Genomic DNA, 27,034 nt, shown 5'->3' on the forward strand with positions numbered 1-27,034 from the left:
AGTTTATCAGTGTTTTTCTTTTATAGTTAGTGCTTTTGTGTCATATTCAGAAATTTTTGCCTACCTAAGGTCATGAATTTTTTCTTCATGTTATTATCTAGAATTTTTATTATTTTACCTTTTACTTTTCTATCAACAGACATCTGGAATTTTTGTAAATGGTGTGAGGGAGGAGTCAAAATTCTTTTTTGTATTTTTAATTTTGACTGATAGAGCACCATTTTTTCTGAAAAGAATGTCCTTTACCCACTGGTCATAAATCAGGAGATCATATACATGTGGATCTATGTCTTGATCTTTATTCTGAATCATTGATCTGCTTGTCTGTTTTAGAGCCAGTACAATAGTCTTTATTACTGTACCTTTTATGGTACATTGTAATACATGGTGACATAAGACTTCTTTTTCAAGATGGTTTTGGTTAAGTTCTTAATATTTCTATATAGATTTTAGAATCAGCTTATCTATTTTCACATGCGCAAAAAAATCTGCTAGGATTTTCATTGGGATTACATTGTATCCACAGTTAATTTCAGAAGAATAACATCTTGCCAACATCAAATTTCTAATCTGTGTATGTGCTTTAAACCTCCATGTGTTAGATGACCTTTAGTTTCTCTCAACAGTGTTTTGCAGATTTCAGTGTAGAGATTTTGCACATCTTTCATTAGATTTATTCCTAGATAATTGATATTTTTCACTACTATTGTAAATAGTATTATTTTAAAATGTTTTCTAATTGTCAGTTGCTAGTATATGAAAATGCAATTTATGTTTTAGATAATGACTGTAACCAGGCACTTTGCTAAATTTGTTTATTATTTATGAGTTTACTATGAACATAATCATGTCACTGGATAATGATAGTTTTGCATTTTCTTTTATAGTCTTTATATTTTTATTTCTATTCTGTGCCTTAGTGCACCTGCTGGGACCTCTACTGCAATGTTGAGTTGAAGTGGTGATAGCAGACATTCTTGCCTTGTTCCTTACCTAGGGGAAAACATTTAATGTTTCACCACTAAGCATAATGGTTGTTATGAACTTCTTGTAGGTATCATTATTGAATCCCTGGTTTGCTGAGAGACTTCTTAAATGGGTGTTGAACTTTATCAGATGGTTTACGGAGCCGAACATATGAGCTGATCATATGTTTTTCTCCTTTATTCTGTTAATGTGGTGAATTACATTGATTACATTTTTGAATGTTAAACCAATCTTGCATTCCTAGAAGACACTGCACTTGGTCAAAAGTTTAATTTTTTGTATTTTTCTAGGTTAGATTGACTACTGTTTTGTTAAGAATTTTGACATCTCTGTTTAGTAGATTTATTGACCAATGATTTTCCTTTTATCCTCGTCAGGTTTTGTCATCAAGATTATACAGTCCTTATAAAAAGATGTGGAAACTTTCTTTTTTTTCTGTTCTTTTGAAAAGTTTGTGTAAGATAGGCTTCATTTATTTCTTAAATATTAGGAAAAACTTAACACTGAAGTCATCTGGGTTTGGAGTGTTCCTTGAGGGAAAGTTTTTAATGATGGATTCAGTTTTTAAAATAGTAATAGAATTGTTCATATTTTTCTATTTCTTGTTTTGTTACTTTAAGCAAATTGTTATTTTTAAGGAATTCGTTTCAGCTAAATTTTCAAATTTACTTACATGATATTGTTTAAACTTTCCTTTTATTACTTTTTGTTGTGTTTTTGGCATCTACAATAATGTCCTCCTTTCATTTCTGATATGTTTTCTCTATTTTTCTTGATCAGTTTTGCCAGAGTTTATCAATTGTATTAGTCTTTTCAGGTATCCAACTTTTGGCTTTTTTTTCCCTCTTAATTTACATCTTTTAAAAATTTCATTTACTTTTGCTCTTTTCTCTAGTTTTTCTTTCCTTATACTTTCTTTGAGTTTAATTTTTTGTCTTTTTCTATTGTGAGATAGACACCTGGATCATTGATTTTCAACCTTTTCTAAGATAGGCATTTAAAGTTATAAAATATCCTCTAAGTACTACTTAACTGTATCACATAATTCTTCTGGTGTCATACTTTCATTACCATACAGTCAAACTTATTTTCTAATTCCTATTGTGATTTCTTCTTTTACCCATGATTCATTTAGAAATCTATTGCTTAATTTCTAAAAACTTGGGGATTTCCTAGTTGCCTTTCTGTTACTGATTTCTATTATAATCCACTGTGGTCAGGGAACATATTCTGTATGACTTCAGTATTTAAAATTACTGAGACTTGCTTTTTTATCCAAACATATGGTCTATTGGGCAAATGCTCATGTATGCTTGTAAAGAATGTTTTTGGATGGAATGTTCTGTAACTATCAATTAGGTCAGTTGGTTAATCATGTTATTCAAATGTGTCATATCCTTATGGATTTTGTTGTTGTCTATAAGGTACTGAAAGAGGTGTTATACTGTGGTTATCTATCTCTTCAGTTTTGTTAATTCCTGCTTTACGTGTTTTAAAGTGTTAATTTCTTAGAAATTTAGTATTGTTGTATCCTCTTGTTGAAATGATCCTTTTTATCATTATTAGATGTCCCTCCTTATTTCTAGTAATACTTTTTGCCTTCAAGTCTATTTTGTCTGATGTTAATATAACTACACCAGATTTCTTTTTTATTGGGTTTGTTACGGTGTATCTTTGTCTTTTAATTTTCAACCTTTCTGAATTCAATATTAAGATTTTTTATATAGTTTTAAAAAGCCAGTCAGATAATCTTTATCTTTAATTGGAATATTTAGATCATTTAAATTCAATATAGTTACTTACATTGTTGGGCTTAAATCAACAAACTTGGTACTGTATTTAATTTTTATTTCTCCCATCTGACTTTCTTTATTCCTCCCTTGTTCCTTTTTTAGGAAGGATTAATGCAATTAAATATTTTTAATGTTTTTCTCTGCTAGCTTTCCAATTAGATATTCTTTTAGAGTGTTTCGGGGATTACACTATGTACCCTTCCTTTCATGTCTGCCTTACGTTAATCCTTCCCCCACTTCAAATACAGTGCACAAACACTCTCATAGTTTAACCTCATTTACCACTCTCCCACCCTCTGTGCTATTGCTTTAATGTATTTTACATCTACATATGTTATAAGCCCTATGAGACATTATTATTATTGTTTTAAATATTAGTCATTCACATATTTTAATATGTGAATATATTTATTCACATATTTGCCCTTTCCAGGGCTCATCATTCTTGTCAGCAAAGTCCATACTTCCACCTGGGATCATTATTCCTTTAACCCAAAGAAACTCCTTTACTATTTCTGGTAGTGCAGTATAGAGTAGTGTAGATCATGAAAAACATTATTATTTCACCTACACTTTTGAAGGACATTTTTGCTGGATATAGAATTCTAGTCTGGTAAGATTTTTTTCCTTTCAACCCTTTAAAATTTTTATTGCATTGTCTTCTGGCTTCTAAAAGTTAGTCATCAGACTTATTTTTACTCCTTTGAATACAATGTCTTTTTGTCTAAGGCTAAAGATTTTTTCTTTCTCTTTTGATTACAGCAGTTTGTGATGTACATAAATATGGTTTTCTTATATTTTTCCTTCTTGGGGTTCACTGAGCTTCTAGCATCTGTGGGTTGTTATTCATGAAATTTGTAAAATTGTTCACTGTTGTCTCTTCAGATATCTTTTCTGCCTCATTCTCCCTTATCTCCTGAAATTCCAGTTACATGAATAATAGACCTTTGACTGTACCCCATATGTTTCTTACGCTCTACTCTGGTTTGTCCATTTTTCTCTCTTCATTCTTCAGTTTGATGTTTCCTGTTGACATCATTTTCAGTTCTCAATACCTATTTTCTATTATGTCTAGAGTCTTCTATTAAGCCCATCCAAGTTATCTTTTTTTTAATAGTTTTGTGGTCTATTTTCATTTATTTATTCATTCATTCATTCATTTATCTATTTATTTGGCTGCACTGGGTCTTAGTTGTGGCACACGGGATCTTCATTGTGGCATGGGGGATGTTTCTTTAGTTGCGGCATGCAGGATCTTTTAGTTGCAGCATGAGATATCTTTAGTTGTGGCATATGAACTCTTAGTTGTGGCACATGGTATCTAGTTCCCCGACCACAGATCAAACCTGGGCCCCCTGCATTAGGAGCTTGGAGTCCTAGCCACTGGACCACCAGGGAAGTCCCCTACCCAAGTTATCTTGATTTCAGATATTGTATTCTTTCTTTTATGGAAGATGTTCAGTTGATTCTTTTTTTTTTTTTCCAAATCTCAGTTGATATTCTACATTTTTCGTCTGTTTTGTTCATCACTTCCTCTATTTTGACTATCCTTTCCTCTATCTCCTTAGCCTTATTAACCATAGTTATTTTAAAGTCCCTGTCTGATAACTAATATCTCAATCATCTCTGGATCTATTTCTATTATCTGTTTTTTCCTTGGATTTCAGTGTTTTGGTCTTGGTTTTCAATGTACCTTATAGTTTTTGATTCAGTGCTTGACATTATGGATGCAAAGTTGGAGAGGTTTTGGGTGAATGATGTTAATAGCATCCTCCACAGAGTGTTAAATTTTGTTCTAGCAGGCAGATAGAGAACCAGCAAGTCTCCTCGATCCTGTCAAGCCTCGGTTAAGTCCAGTCTATTTCAATTTTGTCCATACTACCAGATTGTGGTCTTTACTCCTAGGTCATAGCTTTTCTGGGTCCACAACTGAAAGCGCTGGGTATTTACCAAGTTCCTTCTACCTTGACCCAGCTTGAACTCCAACTTCTGACACCCTAGCTAATCAATGACCAGCTCTTTAGCCTCTAAGCTGATGTTTTCTCTTTGTTTTTTTTTTTTTTTTTTGGTTTCTCACTCTCTGCATGTGCAGCATAGGAATGGGCTAAAGACTTGAGGGGAGTTTGAATGCAGGCATGTCTGTCTTCTCTTCTCTCTGGAATGTTGCTCCTTATATCTTAGCCACTCTGTCATCTACAAACTCTGACTTCAGTCTCATCAGCCCAATAGACTACACTCTTTGCTTAGGTTCCAGGGTAGCAATTTAGAAGTTTCCTCAGGAACAAATCTAGGGTTGATGTGGAGCTCATGTTGGTGCCAGTGCTAGATCTAAAATGTGGGCCACCTGACTTCTATCAGCCCATATTTTGTTTTTGCTTTCAAAATGCAAAAATACTACATTAAAGAAATATACCCCCTGGCTATATGAGTCATGCATGTATATATTTGAAAAATGTAGGGGAAAAAATATGAGGAAGAAAAATAATTGCCTCTATCCTGCTATCCAGAGGTAACCACTCTTGATGTTTTTGTATGTCCTTCTGGTTGTTCTTCTAAGCATATATTGTTAGACGAAGTTGTATATATTTATAGTTAATATGTATATATGGCTATCATCTGTTAAGCAATGAGAAGTGCTTTAATTCCAATATCTCATTCAGTTATCACAGTGGTCCTAGGAGGTAACTTAATCTTATGAGCTTCATTTTATACATGGGAAAACTGAGGCTCAGAGGTGTTATGTAATTTGCCCAAAGTTACATGGCTGGTAAGTGGTAGAGCTGGGATTTCAGCCCAGGTCTGTATGTCTGCCTTTGAACATTAGGCAGTTAGTTTTTGCACTGTTCTGCCTCTTAGAAGGTAATGCTTCAAAGACTTTTGAGGATTTCATACCTTGTCCATAGGGATACCAAGGCCAGAGCTAGGAAGGCCCACCACTCCCTCTCAGTGGCTGATTGGTATGTTAATACTTGTCTGTGCCTTGTCATCTCTTCTACTCGACTGAAAGCCCCATGAGGGCAGGAATGTTGTGTGGTTCACTGTTGTAACCCCAGATCTTGGCACATAGTGGGGGCCTTAGAATATGGTTGAAGTTTCAAAAATTAATTTTTCTCTTAATTTTAGTATTTTAAGAGTGTTTTGGATTGTAAAAGACAGTAACCTGACAGTGATTTAAACTGTGTAAATATTTGCTATCTTATTTAACCAAAAGATGAGAGGTAGAAAGTTCCTAGGTTTATTCAAGAGCTCAACATCATCCGGGACCCAGGCTCTGTATGTATTTCTGCTCAGTCTTCCAAAGTTGTTGGTGTTTTGTCCTCATGTTGGCTTGTGACCTCATGGTCACAAGATTGCTTCTTCAGGTCCAGGATTCAGGTCCACATTTAAAACAGCTGGATGGGACAAAAGAAGGCACCAGGTAGCTTTCCTCTTATGTGTTTTCCTTTTATCAGAAAACAACAACAGGGACTTCCCTGGTGGTCCAGTGGTTAAGACACTGCATTTCCATTGCAGGGGCATGGGTTCAGTCCCTGGTCGGGGAACTGAGATCCCTCATAGCACGCAGAGCAGCCAAATAAGCAAACAAACAAACAAATAAATAAATAAATAAAAAGGAAGAAGAAGAAAAGAGCTTTCTCAGAAGCCCTCTGTAGACATTTTTTTTTTTACTTTGTTTGTTTGTGTCCAAAACTTTATCTAATCTGTAGCTGAAAGGGAAAATAGGAGAGTGAATATTTGTCAAAATAATAGAAAAGAGTAGAATTACAATGGTTGGATTGCTCCACTTCAAATCCAGCCTGTCTCTTGTTTTTATACAGCCCATGATCTAAAATGTGTTTTTGTTTTTTCTTTTATTTAAAAATTTTTTAAAAAATTTTATTTTATTTGTTTATTTTTTTATACAGCAGGTTCTTATTAGTTATCCATCTTATACATATTAGTGTATACATGTTAATCCCAATCTCTCAATTCATCACACCACCCCCTGCCCCCGCCACTTTCCCTCCTTGGTGTCCATACGTTTGTTCTCTACATCTGTGTCTGAGTTTCTGCTCTGCAAACCAGTTCATCTGTACCATTTTTCTATGTTCCACATACATGCATTAATATACGATATTTGTTTTTCTCTTTCTGACTTACTTCACTCTGTATGACAGTCTCTAGATCCATCCACGACTCTACAGATGACCCAATTTCATTCCTTTTTATAGCTGAGTAATACTCCATTGTGTATATGTACCACATCTTCTTTATCCATTTGTCTGTCGATGGGTATTCAGGTTGTTTCCATGACCTGGCTATTGTAAATAGTGCTGCAGTGAACACTGGGGTACATGTGCCTTTGTGAATTATGGTTTCCTTTGGGTATATGCCCAGTAGTGGGATTGCTGGGTCATATGGTAATTCTATTCTTAGTTTTTTAAGGAACCTCCATACTGTTCTCCATAGTGGCTGTATCAATTTACAATCCCACCAACAGTGCAAGAGGGTTTCCTTTTCTCCACACCCTCTCCAGCATTTGCTGTTTGTAGATTTCCTGATGATGCCCATTCTAACTGGTGTGAGGTGATAACTCATGGTAGTTTTGATTTGCATTTCTCTAATAATTAGTGATGTTGAGCAGCTTTTCATGTGCTTCTTGGCCATCTGTATGTCTTCTTGGAGAAATGTCTTTTAGGTCCTCTGCCCATTTTATGATTGGTTTTTTTTTTTTTAATATTGAGCTGCATAGCTGTTTATATATTTTGGAGATTAATCCTTCTCTGTTCATTCATTTGCAAATATTTTCTCCCATTCTGAGGGTTATCTTTTTATTTTGTTTGTAGTTTCCTTTTTTTGTGCAAAAGCTTTTAAGTTTCATTAGGTCCCATTTGTTTATTTTTGTTTTTATTTCCGCTACTGTAGGAGGTGGATCAAAAAGATCTTGCTGTGATTTATGTCAAAGAGTGTTCTTCCTATGTTTTTCTCTAAGAATTTTATAGTGTCCAGGCTTACATTTAGATCTCTAATCCATTTTGAGTTTATTTTTGTGTACGGTGTTGGGGAGTATTCTAAATTCATTCTTTTACATGCAGCTGTCCAGTTTTTCCAGCACCACTTATTGAAGAGACTGTCGTTTCTCTATTGTATATCCTTGCCTCCTTCATATAGATTAGTTGACCATAGGTGCATGGGTTTATCTCTGGGCTTTCTATCCTGTTCCATTGATCTGTATTTCTGTTTTTGTGTCAGTACCATACTGTCTTGATTACGGTAGCTTTGTAGGATAGTCTGAAGTCAGGGAGACTTATTCCTCCAGCTCTGTTTCTTTCCCTCAAGACTGGTTTGGCTATTCGGAGTCTTTTGTGTCTCCATACAAATATTAGGATTTTTTTCTCTAGTTCTGTAAAAAATGCCATTGGTAATTTGATAGGGATTGCACTGAATCTGTAGATTGCTTTGGGTAGTATAGTCATTTTCACAATATTGATTCTTCCAGTCCAAGAACATGGTATATATCTCTCCATCTGTTGGTATCATCTTTAATTGCTTTCATCAGTGTCTTATAGTTTTCTGCATACAGGTCTTTTGTTTCCCTAAGTAGGTTTACTCTTAGGTATTTTATTCTTTTTATTGCAGTGGTAAATGGGATTGTTTCCTTAATATCTCTTTCAGATTTTTCATCATTAATTTAAAGGAATGCAAGAGATTTCTGTGCTTTAATTTTGTATCCTGCAACTTTACCAAATTCATTGATTAGCTCTAGTAGTTTTCTGGTGACATCTTTAGGATTCTTTACATATAGTATCATGTCATCTACAAACAGTGACAGTTTTCCTTCTTCTTTTCCAGTTCGTATTCCTTTTATTTCTTTTTCTTCTCTGATTGCCATGGCTAGGACTTCCAAAACTATGTTGAATAACAGTGGTGAGAGGGGTCATCCTTGTCTTTTTCCTGATCTTAGAGAAAATGCTTTCAGGTTTTCACCATTGAGAATGATGTTTGCTGTGGGTTTGTCATATATGGCCTTTATTATGTTGAAGTAGGTTCCGTCTATGCCCACTTTCTGTAGAGTTTTTTTCATAAATGGGTGTTGAATTTTATCAAAAGCTTTTTTTGCATCTATTGAGATGATCATATGGTTTTTCTCCTTCAATTTGTTAATATGGTGTATCACATTGATTGATTTGCGTATATTGAAGAATCCTTGCATCCTTGGGATAAATCCCACTTGATCATGGAGTATGATCCTTTTAATGTGTTGTTGGATTCAGTTTGTTAGTATTTTGTTGAGGATTTTTGCATCTATATTCATCAGTGATATTGGTCTGTAATTTTCTTTTTTTGTAGTATCTGTCTGATTTTGGTATCAGAGCGATGGTGGCCTCATAGAATGAGTTTGGGAGTGTTCCTTCCTCTGCAGTTTTTTGGAAGAGTTTGAGAAGGATGGGTGTTAGCTCTTCTCTAAATGTTTGATAGAATTCACCTGTGAAGCCATCTGGTCCTGGACTTCTGTTTGTTGGAAGATTTTTAATCACAGTTTCAATTTCATTACTTGTGATTGGTCTGTTCATATTTTCTACTTCTTCCTGGTTCAGTCTTGGAAGGTTATACCTTTCTAAGAATTTGTCCATTTCTTCCAGGTTGTCCATTTTATTGGCATAGAGTTGCTTTGTAGTAGTCTCTTAGAATGCTTTGTATTTCTGCGGTGTCTGCTGTAACTTCTCCTTTTTCATTTCTAATTTTATTGATTTCAGTCCTCTCCCTCTTTTTCTTGATGAGTCTGGCTAAGGCTTTATCAATTTTGTTTATCTTCTCAAAGAACCAGCTTTTACTTCTATTGATCTTTGCTATTGTTTTCTTTGTTTCTATTTCATTTATTTCTGCTCTGATCTTTATGATTTCTTTCCTTCTGCTAACTTTGGGTTTTGTTTGTTCTTCTTTCTCCAGTTCGTTTAGGTGTAAGTTTAGATTGTTTATTTGAGAATTTTCTTGTTTCTTGAGGTAGGCTTGTATAGCTATAAACTTCCCTCTTAGAACTGCTTTTGCTGCATCCCGTAGGTTTTGGATCATTGTGTTTTCATTGTCATTTGTCTCTAGGTATTTTTTGAGTTCCTCTTTGATTTCTTCAGTGATCTCTTGGTTATTTAATAAAGTATAGTTTAGCCTCTATGTGTTTGTGTTTTTTACATTTTTTTCCCTGTAATTGATTTCTAGTCTCATAGCGTTGTGGTCAGAAAAGATGCTTAATATGATTTCAGTTTTCTTAAATTTACTGAGGCTTGATTTGTGACCCAAGATGTGATCTATCCAGAGGATGTACCATGCACACTTGAGAAGAAAGTGTAATCTGCTGTTTTTGGATGGCATGTCCTATAAATATCAATTAAATCTATCTGGTCTATTGTGTCATTTAAAGTTTGTGTTTCCTTATTAATTTTCTGTTTGGATGATCTGTCCATTGGTGAAAGTGAGGTGTTAAAGTCTCCCACTATTATTGTGTTGCTGTCGATTTCCTCTTTTATAGCTGTTAGCAGTTGCCTTATGTATTGAGGTACTCCTATTGTTGGGTACATATATATTTATAATTGTTTTATCTTCTTTTTGGATTGATCCCTTGATCATTATGTAGTGTCCTTCTTTGTCCCTTGTAACATTCTCTATTTTAAAGTCTAGTTTATATGAGTATTGCTACTCCATCTTTCTGTTGATTTCCATTTGCATGGAATATCTTTTTCCATCCCCTCACTTTCAGTCTGTATGTGTCCCTAGGTCTGAAGTGGGTCTCTATTTTTTTTTTTTTTAATGAAAGCTTCTTTCTTTCTTCCTTTCTTCCTTTCTTTCTCTTTCTTTCTTTCTTTCTTTCTTGTGTTGGGTCTTCATTTCTGTGCGAGGGCTTTCTCAGTTGCGGCCAGCGGGGGCCAGTCTTCATCGCAGTGCACGGCCCTCTCACTGTCGCGGACTCTCCTGTTGTGGAGCACAGGCTCCAGACGTGCAGGCTCAGTAGTTGTGGCACACGGGCCAAGCTGCTCCGTGGCATGTGAGATCTTCCCAGACCAGGGCTCAAACCCATGTCCCCTGCATTGGCAGGCAGATTCTCAACCACTGCGCCACCAGGGAAGCCTTGAAGTGGGTCTCTTGTAGACAGCATATATATGGGTCTTGTTTTTGTATCCATTCTATGAGCCTGTGTCTTTTGGTTGGAGCATTTAATGCATTCGCATTTAAGGTAATTATTGATATGTATGTTCCTATTACCATTTTCTTAATTGTAATGGGTTTGTTTTTGTAGGTCCTTTTCTTCTCTTGTTTTTCCCACTTAGAGAAGTTCCTTTAGCATTCGTTGTAGTGCTGGTTTGGTGGTGCTGAATTACCTTAGCTTTGCTTGTCTGTAAAGCTTTTGATTTCTCCATTGAATCTGAATGAGATCCCTGCCTGGTAGCATAATCTTGGTTGTAGGTTCTTCCCTTTCATCACTTTAAATATGTCATGCCACTCCCTTCTGGCTTGTAGAGTTTCTGCTGAGATATCAGCTGTTAGCCTTATGGGAGTTCCCTTGTATTTTATTTGTTGTTTTTCCCTTGCTGCTTTCAATAATTTTTCTTTGTCTTTAATTTTTGTCAATTTGATTACTATGTGTCTTGGCATGATTCTCCTTGGGTTTATCATGCCTGGGACTCTCTGGGCTTCCTGGACTTGGGTGGCTATTTCCTTTCCCATGTTAGGGAAGTTTTTGACTATAATCTCTTCAAATATTTTCTTGGGTGCTTTCTCTCTCTATTCTCCTTCTGGGACCCCCTATAATGCAAATGTTGTTGTGTTTAATGTTGTCCCAGAGGTCTCTTAGGCTGTCTTCATTTCTTTTCATTCTTTTTTCTTTATTCTGTTCTGTGGCAGTGAATTCCACCATTTTGTCTTCCAGGTCACTTATCCGTTCTTCTGCCTCAGTTATTGTGCCATTGATTCCTTCTAGTGTATTTTTCATTTCAGTTATTGTATTGTTCATCTCTGTTTGTTTGTTCTTTAATTCTTCTAAGTGTTTGTTCTTTAATTCTTCTAGGTCTTTGTTAAACATTTCTTGCATCTTCTTGATCTTTGCCTCCATTCTTTTTCCGAGGTCCTGGATTATCTTCACTATCATTATTCTGATTTATTTTTCTGGAAGGTTGCCTATTTCCACTTCATTTAGTTGTTTTTCTGGGGTTTTATCTTATTCCTTCATCTGGTATATAGCCCTCTGCCTTTTCATCTTACCTATATTTCTGTGAATGTGGTTTTTGTTCCACAGGCTGCAAGATTGCAGTTCTTCTTGCTTCTGCTGTCTGCCCTCTGGTGGATGAGGCTATCTAAGAGGCTGTGCAACTTTTCTGATGGGAGGGAGTGGTGGTGGGTAGAGCTGGGTGTTACTCTGGTGGGCAGAGATCAGTAAAACTTTAATCCACTTGTCTGCTGATTGGTGGGGCTGAGTTTCCTCCCTGTTGATTGTTTGGCCTGAGGTGACCCCACAGTGGAGCCTACCCAGGTTCTTTAGTGGGCTAATGGCGGACTGTGGGAGGGCTCACGCCAAGGAGTACTTCCCAGAACTTCTGCTGCCAGTCTCCTTGTCCTCACGTTGAGACACAGCTACCCCCCGCCTCTGCTTGAGACCCTCCAACACTAGCAGGTAGGTCTGGTTCAGTCTCCTATGGGGTCACCGCTTCTTCCCCTGGGTCTCGATGAGTACACTTTGTCTCTACCCTCCAAGAGTGGAGTCTCTGTTTCCCCCAGTCCTGTCGAAGTGCTGCAATCAAATCCCGCTAGCCTTCAAAGTCTAATTCTCTAGGAATTCCTCCTCCCATTGCCGGACCCCCAGGTTGGGAAGCCTGACGTGGGGCTCAGAACCTTCACTCCAGTGGGTGGACTTCTGTGGTATAAGTGTTCTTCAGTTTGTGAGTCACCCACCCAGCAGTTATGGGATTTGATATTATTGTGATTGCGTTCCTCCTACCGTCTCATTGTGGCTTTTCCTTTGTCTTTGGATGTGGGGTATCTTTTCTGGTGAGTTCCAGTGTCCTCCTGTCAATGATTGTTCAGCAGTTGCTTGTGATTCTGGTGCTCTCGCAAGAGGGAGTGAGCACATGTCCTTCTACTCCGCCATCTTGCTCTGTCTTGTTTTTTAAAGAGTAGAGAAAAAAGGAGAAGCATATGTGGCAGCGACCGTATGCCTGAAATATTTACTATTTGGCTCTTTACAGAACTTGTTTGCTGACCCCTGGATGAGATGAATCATGAGTCCCTCTTTGGCTGTCACGTTACTACCTTGAATAAAACTGGGGTTTGATTAGCAAGCAGAAAAAAATGGAAGACTAGCTATTGAGTGGCAGGCTATAGGGTGTGCTGTAGAGTTTATCTCTGAGCCACGCCAAGCAGGTAAAAATGCCTTTGCAGGGTGATTTGAGAGAGGTCAGAATTCCACCTGCTGAAAAATATTTCTTTCACTGGCCTGAGTAAGAGCTGGGCATTAGCACCAGGAGGGTACTGGTTTGAATGAAGTGGAGTGGGAGGATAGTCAGTTTATTAGCCTAGAAGAGACTATGAGCCTTTATGGATCATGTTGGCCCACTCTCCAGTTTTATGGATGAGGAAACTGAGGCTCAGAGAAGGGAAGTATTTGTCTAAAATCATACTCTTGGATAGTGCTAAAATAAAAATTGTAAACCCAGGTCTTCTGATTTCTGTCTAATGCTCTTCCTGTTAACGTCCCTTTTAGCAGCTCAGAAAAGATCAGTTTAATTGAGTAACTAGAGCTTCAGGGAGAATGAAGAAATGGGACGTGGGACATTTTGATGGAATACAGTTGGGAAGAAAACCCTGGACCAGTGAGGTCAAGCCCTGAATGCCTGATGAGTGGGAGTCTGAACGAGAGTGGATGGGTTATTTACCATAGTTAAGGTCAAGTAAATTTTCATTCCCAGCCTGAATAAGTTGCAGTTTATCCCTGGCAGATATCGGCAGATCTTTATGTTTAGAAACATATGGCATGCCTACCAACAAATAGGGAGACTATGACTGTAAAATATTATCAGGTTCATGACTGGTTAGAGCATTCCATCTGGAGAGGAAAGCTTAGCAGTGCGGACTGATGAGAATTTTACAGGTTGGAACAGAAGTTTCTGCAGAAATTGGACCCAGAAGATTCCCTGTGTACTTATTACATATAAGACTCTGTGGAAAGCCCAAAGTTATACATGGAAGGAAAGAGCAGGGAGCCAAAACTAAAATATATTCAGCATCAGCGTGCTAAGCATAATCACAGCCACTCTTTCCTCTAATACTCTGGGAGAGAGGTTTTATTTAATCTCCATTTTACAGATGAGGAAACTGAGAATCAGAGGTTATATAACTTATAGCCTAGCAAGCAAGTGGTAAAGAGTCAAACTTAGAGCTGTCTGATTTTATAGCTGGTTATCTGTCTACTGTATAAACTCTCTCTTCTGTGGGCCCCTGCTCTCAAAGAATTTTCATTCCAGAAGGGAAGCTAAGGCACATGCTTGAGTATTAATAAGGCAAGATTGTATGTGATAGATTCAAACTGAATTACGCAAGGTGTTCTACCTTGCCATACCAGGTATGTTCCTGGACTCCAGCACGACCTCCCTGGAACCTTGTTAGAAATGCAGAATCTTGGGCCCACTCCAGACCCACTGAGACACACTCTGCATTTGAACAAACCCCCATGTGATCAGATTGCTTGCTAAAGTTTGGGAGCAGTCACAAGGTTGGAAGGTGACCAGGGAAGGCATCTCAGAGAAGGTGGCATTTGCATTGGGCCTCATAGGATCCATGTGGTTCCTTTAAGTAAAGGGCAGGGAGGCAAAAGGCCACAAGGCAGGTTTTGAGCTTGGAGAGTTTTCTGCATTGTGTGGAACAGAGAGATTGAAGAATCATGGGAAACAGGGCTGAGAAGGGGAGTTTGGGCCATATTGTTGACGGATTTGGATTCCCACAAGTGGTTTGGAGTTTGATAGTTAAGGTGCCACTGAAGGAGTTGGGTGGAGGAGTGACAGGTCAAAGTGGAGTTTTCAGAAGGCTAGTGTGGAGGTTCTCTGCAGGTGGGTTAAAGCCAGGAAGGCACTTCAGGGGCTTCCACCTGGTCCAGGTGAGGAGATGAGGCTGTAAACCAGCATGGTATCAGTGGGATGGAGAGAATTGGAGAGACTGGGGTGATAGGATGGGTCCAAAGAGCAGGAACCCTGTGGGATTCCTTGGGATTCCTGTTTCCCTCCTTGGGAAACAGAGCAAATTAAATGTAAGCCCAAGCCTGCTAGTCTTCAGGTCATCGTTTCCTTAATATCTAAATCAAATGACTTCAGCCTCTATCTTATATCCTAGGCAGGAGTCCAGAGTTTTTCCTTTATCTCCAAGAGTTATCAGGCTCCGTGTGTGTGTGTGTGTGTGTGTGTGTGTGTGTGTGACCACACTGAGTCCCGTTCCCTCTGTTCTTTGCCAGCTCCTAACAACTGCCATCCCCCATCCTGCCTGCCCCACTGGAATGTCCCTGCTTCCTTTATCCTCCCCAACCCTTCACCAACTCATCGTGACAGTTGCTGACAGACTGGTGGTGACAGAGGATATTTATAACACAGGGACAGGAAAAGTTGGAATTCACCAGCACGGTGGCATAGAACTGGGGTCACAGTGGGTCACAACCTAACGTGACTCATCATTAACATTAAAATCTCATCACATTTCAGGGCTATATATGTGAAAGTCACATATCTCTCCCACTCCACTGAGCATGTCAGGTTATTATTGCAATTTGGGATCTTATAACTCCATAAGAAGGGGTTCCAGAGAAATGTGGTTAAACTCATCCATATTCCCATCAAGTTGTGGACAAAAGCCCCCATCCCCGCCGATAGCAGAAAGGTTCTCAGACAGCTCCTAGAGCAAGGGCAGTGTCTTAGAGTGGGAAGTCTGGGGTGGGGAAGTTCACAGAGAGTCCTCCCATGATGGCTTTTAAAAGCTGAATTGTCCTCGTGGGGTGAACGCTGCAGTTTTAGTCCTGGCTGGGAACTGAGGTACAACACTGCTGGAGAGCTCAGGAGGCCCAGTGGTTAGGTTATGATTTAAGACAACCCACCGACTCTTCCCCTTTCTCAGCCTCCATATCTATCACGGGCTGCCCTTTCTGCCCCCTGAGTGTCTATCTGTCCTCTCCTTGAGGAGAATTAGGCTCCCTCCTCTGTGTGTGGAGCACACTGCCAGGGCCTTTCTGCAACTCCGCTCCCTCCCTCCACGGGCCCTCAATCCCTGAGGGGAAGGGAGCCTGTCTGATTGACTGTGTCTCGCCAGCACTTAATATGGAAGGCCTGGTACATAGTAGGTGCTCAGTGAGTGTTTATTAAGTAATGGATGTTAGCAAAGCAAAATACTATAAAGCCACGCTAGATTATGAGTAATAGTTGTAATTCACTTTCAGTTTTTGGCACTCCAGGACCACTTAACCATTTGAAGAGGTTTTTCCTTCTGATATTCCCTCCTTAATAGAGTCTTTTAATTTGTTCAAACTTAGAGTATTTTTGAATGGATAATACATTCATACAGTCCAAAAATCAAAATGCTGTAAAGGTACTCACTGAGAAGTCTTGGTCTGTCCTTGCCCTGTTGTCCCTCCTGAGCTCCCTAGTGGGAAGCATTTTTATTTGCTTTTTATGCATTCTTTGAGTATTTCCAATGTTTATTGTGTGTTCTTCCAGTATTCGATTTTTTTATGCAAATAAAAATTCAAATATATGTTCTTTTTTTGCCACTTTCTTACACAAAAAAAGTAGCACCCTATATGCATTTTGCTGTGACTTGCTTTTTTCACTTAATAATAAACCCTGGCGTGTTCCATATGAGTAAGAACAGAGAGAGCATTCTCATTCTTTTCTTGCTTTTAATCTTCTTTTTTTCACAGCTGTGTAGTATTCCACTGTGAGCAGGTATTGTAATTTAGTTAACTAGATGAGCACTGGGCTGTTTCCAACACTTTTGCTGTTACAGCCAAGTTGCAGTGAATAACCTCGTGTGTGGTCGTTTCCCATGTTTCCAGGAGTAGCGGCAGGATCTGTTCGCAGACGTGGGACTGCTGGATAAAGGGCATGTACGATTTCAGTAGATTCTGTGAAATGTCTTTCCATGTGGGGAGGCACCATTTTGCACTCCCCCTGCAAGATAGGAGGCACCTGTTTCCCTATGGCAGAAAACTTCAGGGCAGAGTTGTGTCGTTGTGGTTTGGATTTTTGCCAATCCGATACGTGAGAAATGGTATTATAGTGTAGCTTTCATTTTCATTGATTGAGATTGTCTTTTCACATTTCAGGAACATTTGCATTTTTTCCACCAACTGTGTATCTTGGTCTTTTTCCTTGTGGCTTTATTGGAGCTGTTTCTACGGCGGGGAGGTGAGACCATTGTCTGTGGTTGCAGTTTTCCCAAGCGGGTCATTATCTTTGTACTTACAGTGTGTTTTTCTTCCCCCCACATAGAAGCTTTAGATTTTTTTATGTAGTAAAATTTCTCAATATTTTCTTGTATGGCTTTGGGTTTTGTATCAAAGTTAGAAAGGCCCCTTCCTACTCCAAGATTATGAAGGAATTCACCCAGAGGAGGTGAAAGGAAGCAGGTGTGGGCCCCCTCAGAGCAATGCTGCCAACCTCACAGTTTTGTTTGGGACTTAGCCCTGTTCCCACGGAGAGAAGGGTTTGCTGCCAGGGGCTGATGTACACTGCCAAAGGCCTAGTCCAGGCCCTCTGAGCATCAGCTGATGCTCTTTGCAGGGGCTGGAAAGGAGGTAGATAGGGGAAATGAAATGTTTGGCAGCCCCGTGTTCCCAACAGGTGAGGTCTGGCCAGGTGCAACCTGATTAGGATAATGAAAGGAAATAGAATTAGAAGTGAAACTTGAGATTCACATAAATTTGAACCGTTCTTGGGATTTGAAAAGAAGTAATTAATTTAGAAATGTTCTCCGTCAATGTTAAACTCTGCCACATTGGCTCTAGGCAGGAAATATTCTAGAATAGGTTCCCAAATATCATGAATTCAATCAGCATAGGGGCAGAAAATAAATGATTAGGTAGATAGTCCCCTAAAAATCTCTAGTTCAGTGCCACAGGTTTAAAGAGAGAATGAGGCTCGTAAATGTTTGGATTCAGGAAGGTTGAGATGTCAACTAGGCCTGGGTCCCTTTCCTGGCTCCATTGCTAAACTGTGTGACCTCAGACAAATTGCTACACTTCTCTGAGCCTCAGTTTCTTCCTCTATGAAAGGGGATAATACTCATAATTAAACCTAACATTGATTAAGCACTAAGTATATATCAAGCACCATATTTGTTGTTTCACATGCATTAAATTATTCACTGTCTCAGGAAGCTATGAAAATTAAATGCAGTAATGTGAAGAGCTTTGCCCAGTGCCTGGTACATTGTAAGTCCCCAGTGAACGTTCCCTGATAGTATTGTTATTTTATATGCTTACTGCAATCAGATGGGTAGGCTCAGCATTTGATTGTGGTTTTATCTTAGCCATTCATTCATTCCACAGATACTTCCATGTGTGGGTGCTGGAGACACAATGGCAAATGTGGTCTAAGCCCTACAGAGCTTACAAACCAGCAAGGCAGATGCACTGGTCAGCAGGTAGCGACCACACCCTGTGACAAGGGCTTCGCCAGGGACCAGCCAAGGTGCTGTGGGAGCACAGGGGAGGAGTGGGTAACTCTGGCCGAGGTGCAGGACTTGACAAACCCAGGCCTACGGGCAGGACAGGGATCCAGGTACACGACCTCTCTGGAGGAGTGACAACTGTTATTGTAATTGGGAACACTTAGATAGCACATGCCTTGTGCCAGGAGTGGTTTAGTTAACCCTCAAGATTAGGACTTGGTACTATTATTACCCCTATTTTACAGATAAGGAAACTAAGGCATCAAAAGTTTGTTTGAGGTCACACAGCTAGCAAGTGGAGGAGCCAGGATTGGAGCCTGGAAATTTGGCCCCAGAGTTAATATTAGGAGATAGATCCAGAAAAGGGAGTAGAGATGCTCACCATTGGGAATTGGACCAGGATTCCCTGGGGGTGCGGGGGCGTATTAGGAATCATAATTGAAAAGTGGGAGGGAACAGAGTGTCAGGGAGAAGTCCACGCACTGGGCAGCATCTCGGTGGGGGGAATTTTAAACAGATGCTGCTCTCCGGCTTTGGTAGGACGAGCAGGGTGGGCCTGGAGGGTGGATGGCCCAGTGTGTGCCGTGAATGGCTCCAGGAGTCTTGTCAGCCTGGAATTGGGCCTTCCAGGTTGAATCTTGTTTGGTTTGAGGCATTTCTGCCTGTTAAAATGAAGAGGCATTTGGGAAGGCCAGTTCCTAAAGTCTCTATCAACCATGGCTATTTCCATATTCCTAAAATGTGCTCGCCTGTCCTCTTTGTCTAGCTGGCTCCTGCTGCTCCTTCAGATCCCCAGCCTGGGCTCGCACCCCACACTCGGTGCTGCCATAGCATCTTGGGCCTGCCCTTCTCAGCTCTTGCCCAGGACTTGCATTTTATTTGCTGACAATTTGAGCTCAAGAGAGCAGAGACCATGTCTGCTTTTTCTCCCCGATTAGCCCCTGGCATAGGGCTGGAACATACGAGACACTCAATAAATATGTGATGAATGAGTGCATGAGTTACCAGCACTTCTGGTGAATTAGGATTGAGAGCCATCAGACAGGAGGGTCAGGCCTGGGTGTGACACACAGCCTCTTTGGGGAAAAAAGGCTGGGGATGAAGTCACCAGTGTCTGGAGGGAAAGAGGCCTGCAGAGGTGGGAGGCACCTGTTTGATGACTGAGTGGAGGGTCCCTGTTGGCTCCGGGTAGACCAGTTCTTATCTAAGTACTATCAGTAGCTGCCACATGCTCACCACTGAGTGAGGTCCAGTCTCCACTCACGGGCCGCATGGCTTCCTGCAGATTTTTCAGCCTCACGCAAAGCTCGATTTCCTTACTTATAAAATAGGGATATAGGGGACTTCCCTGGTGGCGCAGTGGTTAAGAGTCTGCCTGCCTGCGCAGGGGACACGGGTTCGAGCCCTGGTCCGGGAAGATCCCACATGCCGCAGAGCAACTAAGCCCGTGTGCTACACCTACTGAAGCCCACGTGCCTAGAGCCCGTGCTCCGCAACAAGAGAAGCCACCACAATGAGAAGACCACACACCACAATGAAGAGTAGCCCCTGCTCGCCGCAACCAGAGAAGGCCTGTGCACAGCGACAAAGACCCAACGCAACCAAATGAAATGAAATGAAATATAATAAAAATAAAACTAATTAATAGCACTGTTGGGAGGAATAAAATGAGATGGCATATGAAAAGTGATACACAGTGCCTAGCTTAAGTACTTGGCCAGTGAAGGCTGTTAGTATTGTTATGGTATTCTTTTAAAATGTATCCAGTTTCTAACATATTTTATGATATTTAATCTTCAAACCATCCTTGTAATGTAAGTTATGATTCTCATGTTTTAGGTGAGGGCCCTCCAACTTGGAGGAGTCAAGTGATGGCTTAGGCTCCCTCAAAGTTAGGGGCAAAGCTGGAATTCAAAGCCAGGTCGGCCTGCCCTCAAAGCTAGTTCTCTTACCAGCGGTTGGTATCAGAAATGGACCCTAACAAAGTTTAGTTGGGAAAAATATCTGACACAGTAGAGACGGGTATCCCCTGAATGGGAGACACTGTGGTGAAATCCCAGAATGGGGAACTTTTCTGGCTCCAGGCAACGGACCATTTGCTTTTTCTTTCCCCCAGGACTTTTCTCATGCTGCTTGTTCCCCCTGGAGTACCCCTGCCCTCAGCATCCTTCTCTCAAAGTCTGACCTGTCCTTGTAAAGGTGACTGAGGAAAACAGGCTACAAGCCAGGAGGTGCTACGTGACCCTCACTTATTTTAAGTTAGGGGTGTGTGTGTGTGTTCGTGCTTGGTTGTGAAAGAGAACATTGAAAAAAAGACTGGAGGTAAATAGGATAAAGTGTTGACAATAGTTTGTTCTATTGAGAGGGGCTTGTATTTCCAGAGATTTCTATTTTCCCTATGTACACTACTATGTATTAATAGATAAATAATGAGAACCTACTGTGTAGCACAGGAACTCTACTCAATGCTCTGTGGTAACCTAAGTGGGAAGTACATCGAAAAAAGAGGGGATGTATGTGTACGTATAGCTGATTCACTTTGCTGTATAGCAGAAACTAACACAACACTATAAAGCAATTTTACTCCAATAAAATTTGAAAAAAATAGAAAATATTTTCCAAATTAAAAAGCAAATGGACATGTATTATCTTTGCAAACAGTAAACAAGGTTGTCTTTTAAATTCTGACCATCTCTTCAAGGCCAGCTCAAATGCCACCTCCTATTTGGAGCCCTGATATCCCCTGCTGTGTGTTTGCCTTGCAGAGTCCCTGTCGATGCCCTTGTGTTTGCCCCTGTAAACCTTCCCGAGCAGAGAGGCGGCCTCCCTTGCCTGCTTCCCTCAGTAGATCCCAGCTGAACAGAGTCGCTCCAAGGCCTCCCAGCCAGAGCAGCCCAGGGCAGCCTTTGCCATGCAGCTCCTGCACTGATGTTTTCCAGCTCTTAGCTCTTAAGTTCATTTCACTCAATCCTCCCAAATATCTTTCCAGGCAGGCATTATTATTACTGTCAGTTTAGAGACCAGAGACTGTCTTAAAGATCGAACGGGATTACTAGATGTCACACAGCAACGCTTCAGTGCCCTCACTCAACCGCTTGACCAGGACCCGTGTTGCAGCCACCTTGCTTCTGGGAAGGCTGCCTGATCTTTCAGGTCCCCGTGGCTTTGTCTGTCCCTCACCTTCTCCCCCTACCCCTGACTTCATCCCACCTTCCTTGACACCTGGTTCCCATCTCTGGCCCACTCAGGGCTCAGCTTACTTGTGGCTTCTTCTTGGAAGCCTCTCTTGACAGGCCCTGCTTTTTCATGCAGTCTGGATTGGCAGGATCCTCCTTGCCTACCCACAGGACAGCATTTATCACTTCTTACTGAACTTAGCCCCTCTCTCTACTGTTTGTCTTTCTCTTTCCCCAACCAGACTAAAGGACAAGAGCTTAATTTCTTTATTCTCAGTGTCTAGGTGGCATACATTAGGTAGTCAGTGAATTTTTGTTGAATTAATTAATATGATCCCTTCAGTAGCCCTTTAAAATGACCAGTTTTACAAGTGAAGAAAAATGAAGCTCAGAGGTTGAGGGGTTTTCTCAGTCATGGCCAGTAAGGTTTTTAATTGATTTTAGAATATAGATCTTTTGACACATAGCCCATGTTGACTGATGTATTGAAATTTAAAGAAGCAGAGAAAAAAAATACCCTGCCAATTCTAAGGGGGGACAAAGATGTAAATCATGGGCCAGCATAAGCTGGACAGAGATATATTTAGGTTGTTTATGTATTTTTCCTTGTTTAAAAAAATGCAGTTGATCTTGTTTTTTAACATAGCCTTTCAATTATTTACTTAGTATAATTCCTAGGAGTTGGGCTTTTTAGGCCAAGTGACTGGATATTGTAGATAGCTCTCAGTATCATTGCAAAATTACTTACCAAACCCCTGTGCCAGTTAACACTACCTTCAGAGAAATGAGAGAATGTCAGTTTTACCATTTACATACCAGCAACTGGAGATGATTATTTAAAATTTTTGTTGTTCTCAGAGGTATAAAGTTGTGCCTCATTATTATCTTCTTTTTATTTCTTGGTGAGCAGCTGAGGTTGAGTATTGTTCTTTGTGTCTGTCTACCTACATTCTTATGAGACTCATGCTCCTTTTCTTGCTGTTTTTTAAAGATTGTTGAAGACAGTTGCAGAAGGCAGACTCAACTATTTAATTAAGTGTGAATGGAAGGCATTGGCTGGAGGGAACACAAAGATGACTAAGATACCATCCCTGCTTTCTTCTTTTTTTTAAAAGTTGAGATATAATTGACATACAAGACACTATATTCGTTTCAGGTGTACGACATAATAATTTGATATTTGTACATATTGCAAAATGATCACCACAGTAGTCTAGTTAACATCCATCACCACACATAGTTACAGAATTTTTTTCTGGTGATGAGGACTTGTAAGATCTACTCTCTTAGCAACTTCCAAATATGTGGTTCAGTGTTGTTAACTACAGTCACCATGCTGTCCACAGCATCCCCGTGACTTATTTATTTTATAATTGGAAGTATATACCTTTTGACTCCCTTTATCTATTTCACCCCCCACCTCCCCACCCCCTGACAACCAGCCGTCTGTATCTGTTCTTTTTATCCATGAGCTTTTTTTTTTGTTCCACATGTAAGTGAAATCATATGGTATTTGTCTTTCTCTTACTTAATTTCACTTAGCATAATGCCCTGCAGGTCCATCATTATTGTTGCAAATGGCAAGATTTCATTCATTTTTATGGCTGAATAATATTCATATATATATATATATATATATATATATACACAATATTTTCTTTATCTGTCATTGGATGCTTAGGTTGTTTCCATATCTTGGCTATTGTAAATAGTGCTACAGTGAACATGGGATGAAGATATCTTTTCTTATTAGTGTTTTCATTTTCTTCAAATAAATACCAAGAAGTGGAATTGCTAGATCATGTAGTAGTTCTATTTTGAATTTTCTGATGTACCTCCATGCTGTTTTCCATAGTGGCTGCACCAGTTTACATTCCCACCGATAGTGCGTGAGGGTTCTCTTTTCTCCTCATCCTCACCAGCACTTATTTCTTGTCTTTTTGGTAATAGCCATTCCAGGAAGTGTGAGGTGATATCTCATTGTGGTTTTGATTTGCATTTCCCCGATGATTAGTGATGTTGAGCATCTTTTCATGTACCTATTGGCCATCTGTATATCTTCTTTGGAAAAATGTCTATTCAGATCTGTGCATTTTTCAATTGGATGGTTTGGTGGGGGAAGGGGGTTTGCTATTGAGTTGTATGAGTTCTTTATATATTTTGAATGTTAACCCCTTATCAGATACATGATTTGCGAATATTTTCTCCCATTCAGTAGGTTGCCTTTTTGTTGTTGTTTTCATTTCCTTTGCTGTGCAGAAGATTTTAAGTTTGATATAATTCCACTTGTTTATTTTTTGCTTTTGTTGCCTTTGCTTTTGGTATCAAATCCAAAAAGTCATCACCAAGTTGGATGTCAGGGAGCTTACTGCCTATGTTTTCTTCTAGGACTTTTATAGTTTCAGGTTTTACATTCAAGTCTTTAATTGGTTTTGAGTTAATTTTTATGTATGGTGTAAGATAGTGGTACAATTTAATTGTTTTGCAAGTTGCTGTCCAGTTTTCCCAACACCATTTATTGAAGAGACTGTCCTTTCCCCATTGTATATTCTTGGCTCCTGTGTCATAAAGTAATTGACTGTGTGTGGGGGTTTATTTCTGGGCTCTCTATTTTGTTCCATTGATCTATGTGTCTGTTTTTATGCCAGTATTTTACTCTTTTGATTACTGTAGCTTTGTAATATAGTTTGAAAACAGGCCTCCTTGCCTTCTTAAGTAGGATCTTCTTAAGTAGGATACGCAAGTCAGAGAGATGGATATGGATATGCATAGAAATAATGATCCAGATGGCTAAAGCATTCGACTGAAAGACAAAGTAATGGAGTACAGAAGAACAGAGTTAGGATTAATGATTCCTGACTTGGAGGCTTCGAAGAGGTGATATTGTATATTCTAAACTGGAAAGGATGACAAACATTTAGAAGTAACTCCAGGTTGACAAAGCAGCACAAACAGACGTTGAGCCCAATGATGTATTGGGACATTTTGTCCCTGAGAACATTTAGTGTTAGTGTTGTACCAGTTAACGTGGTTTTGGAGGCAAGGAAGTGAATACCCAATGAAAAGAGGATTTATTTACTCAGAAAATTGTATTATCTCATAAAGAGGCAGCAGTTTTTAGGGTTGGTTAATCAGAGGCACATCATGACATTCAGAATCCCCAGGTTTCCCCCCTTTTTCTCTCTGCCTTCCTTGGCATTGACTTTGTCCTCAGTCTACTCTTTTCCCAGTTGAAAGTTTGCTGCTTCACTCCAATTATCTACTCACAGCTGTGTTCAAAAGCAGGACAGACCAGTGTGTCTCTTCTGTTTCTTCCCCTCCTCCCTCCTCCTTCCTTCCTTCCTTCCTCCCTCCCTCCTTCCCTCCCTTCCTTCAGTTTTGGAGGCCAGAAATTCAACATCAAGGCCCCCATTCCTTTTTGTTAGGGAAAAATAACTTTCCCAGAAGCACCCAGAGGGCTCCTTTTTAATCTGATAGGCCACATCACCATGTCACATGCCCCACCTAATCCATCAGGGGCTAGATGACATAAAATTACCATGATAGATTTAAATTAATCAACATTCATCTCTCTAGGATTTGAGAGGGGATAACCCTCCCTGAACACATGGCCCCCTTTAAATTGGGATTCTATTAATAAGAAAGAAGGTGAGTATGTACAATTGTTGAATGAGCAACAATATCTTCACAGTTTTTATGAGCAGACATTTTAATCAGAATTATACCAATACTGATAAGCTTTCATCAAGAAAATATTTTCTGAGGGCAACTTTATTAAGCTACTTCATTTGCAGTATATTTTAACTTCTGCTTTCATTTTAGTCTTACTTAAATTATTTTCACAAGTACAAATTCTTTCCCATATAAATCTTATACCACAGATTTATTTCATTGACTGTTTTACATGTTCTTATTAAATTTTGTTGATTATATTTGTAGGTTTTGACATTATTTTCTTTTGAGACTGTTATTTGTACCAGTTTTCTTGGGTCAGATTTTGTGGGTCAAGAAATTTTATTATTTATTTATTTTGCTGCACCATGTGGCTTGCAGGATCTTAGTTCCCCTACCAGGGATCAAACCTGTGCCCCTGAAGTGGAAGCGTGGAGTCCTAACCACTGGACCATCAGGGAATTCCCTAGAAATTTAATTTTATGTTGATTATTTCTATCAATAATCTTCATTAGGAATTGGATGCAACTAATTAAATCTATTTCTCAGTTAATTCATGATAAAACTGTGAGCAGTTCTTCTTAAGTATGCAAAGATTGATCTGTTGTTGAGACTGCTGTGTTGCAGAGGTCTGCAAACTAGAACCCCACAGACCAAACCTGGCCTGACACCTGTTTTTGAAGGGCTGTAAACTAAGAATGATTTTATAGATGGATATTTGTAATCTGTTGGATGAAAGGGAATGTGAGCTTTGAACCCCAATTAAGAAAAATGTTACCCGCTCCCCCAAATTAATTTCACTTTTAATTAATAGGCCTGTATTACAAAAATTATAATCAACTAGTATTATATTTTGAACTTTGTCAATATGGAAATGGAATTTGTTTTCTCTCGTTATATAAATATTACATAATATTTTTGATTTTGCCTCTTGGCTCCCAAATCCTAAAATATTTACTAACTGGCTCTTTACAGAAAAAGTTTGCCAACCCCTGTTCTACTGTATTGCTAACCTGATTCTTCTGAACACTTACACTCTCCCTTCCCTACACTAACCGTCTGTTCCATTGGAGTTACAAGAAACAAATAGTGTGTGAAGTCGGTGTGTTCTTAGGGTCAAAATCATCGTGTCAAATGTCTAGCTTCATTGCGAACATAGCACGTTGGGGGAGTGCAGTCATATTGTTCAGTGATGAAGAGAGATAGCTCTTCAAACTGTAACGTATTATGTCAAATAAAAATACAAATTGATACAAGTTTTCCATAAAAGTCAGTTTCTCCTTTTTTTCTTATTAAAGTGTTACAAATCTAACGTGTTAGAAAAGCCAAAATATCATTGCTTTCAAAGCATCAACATTTGAGGGCAACGTAGTCTTTTGAGACTTGGGAGAGCTGAAAGGCCTTGTATGTTTTCCTACTGAAGTTCACTCCTTTTTCTTTCATTTAACAGATGAGGAAAAAGAAAATAATAGAGCATCCAAGCCCCACTCCACTCCTGCTACTCTGCAATGGTAAGTTCCATTCTGAGCAAGTTCTCTCTTGATGGGAAGCTCATATAACTGTGTCTTCCTACAGATAGGACAGCATATTACTTGGATATTTTGACATTGTCATAATACCTTGACATCCTATAGCCCATATGCAATCAGTTTAATTTGTAAGTATGCATAAAATACTCAACTTACAGATATAGACAGGAGATTTGAATTTTCATATTTATTTTATTTGGGAATA

General features: G+C 39.3%; 1 protein-coding gene across 6 annotated transcripts in view; it reads left to right on the forward strand.

Moving 5' to 3' along the window:
* Positions 1-27,034, forward strand: part of RFX4 (regulatory factor X4) — a 161,319-nt gene that overhangs the window by 30,770 nt on the left and 103,515 nt on the right. For all 6 annotated transcript variants that reach the window (XM_067010034.1, XM_059082001.2, XM_067010031.1 and 3 more), the window contains exon 3: positions 26,751-26,811. In XM_067010034.1, the coding sequence (XP_066866135.1) occupies positions 26,751-26,811 (61 nt within the window). The remainder of the gene's footprint in view (positions 1-26,750; positions 26,812-27,034) is intronic.

The sequence above is a fragment of the Kogia breviceps genome, chromosome 12 (genome assembly GCF_026419965.1).
Source record: "Kogia breviceps isolate mKogBre1 chromosome 12, mKogBre1 haplotype 1, whole genome shotgun sequence".
Taxonomy (NCBI): Eukaryota; Metazoa; Chordata; class Mammalia; order Artiodactyla; family Physeteridae; genus Kogia; species Kogia breviceps.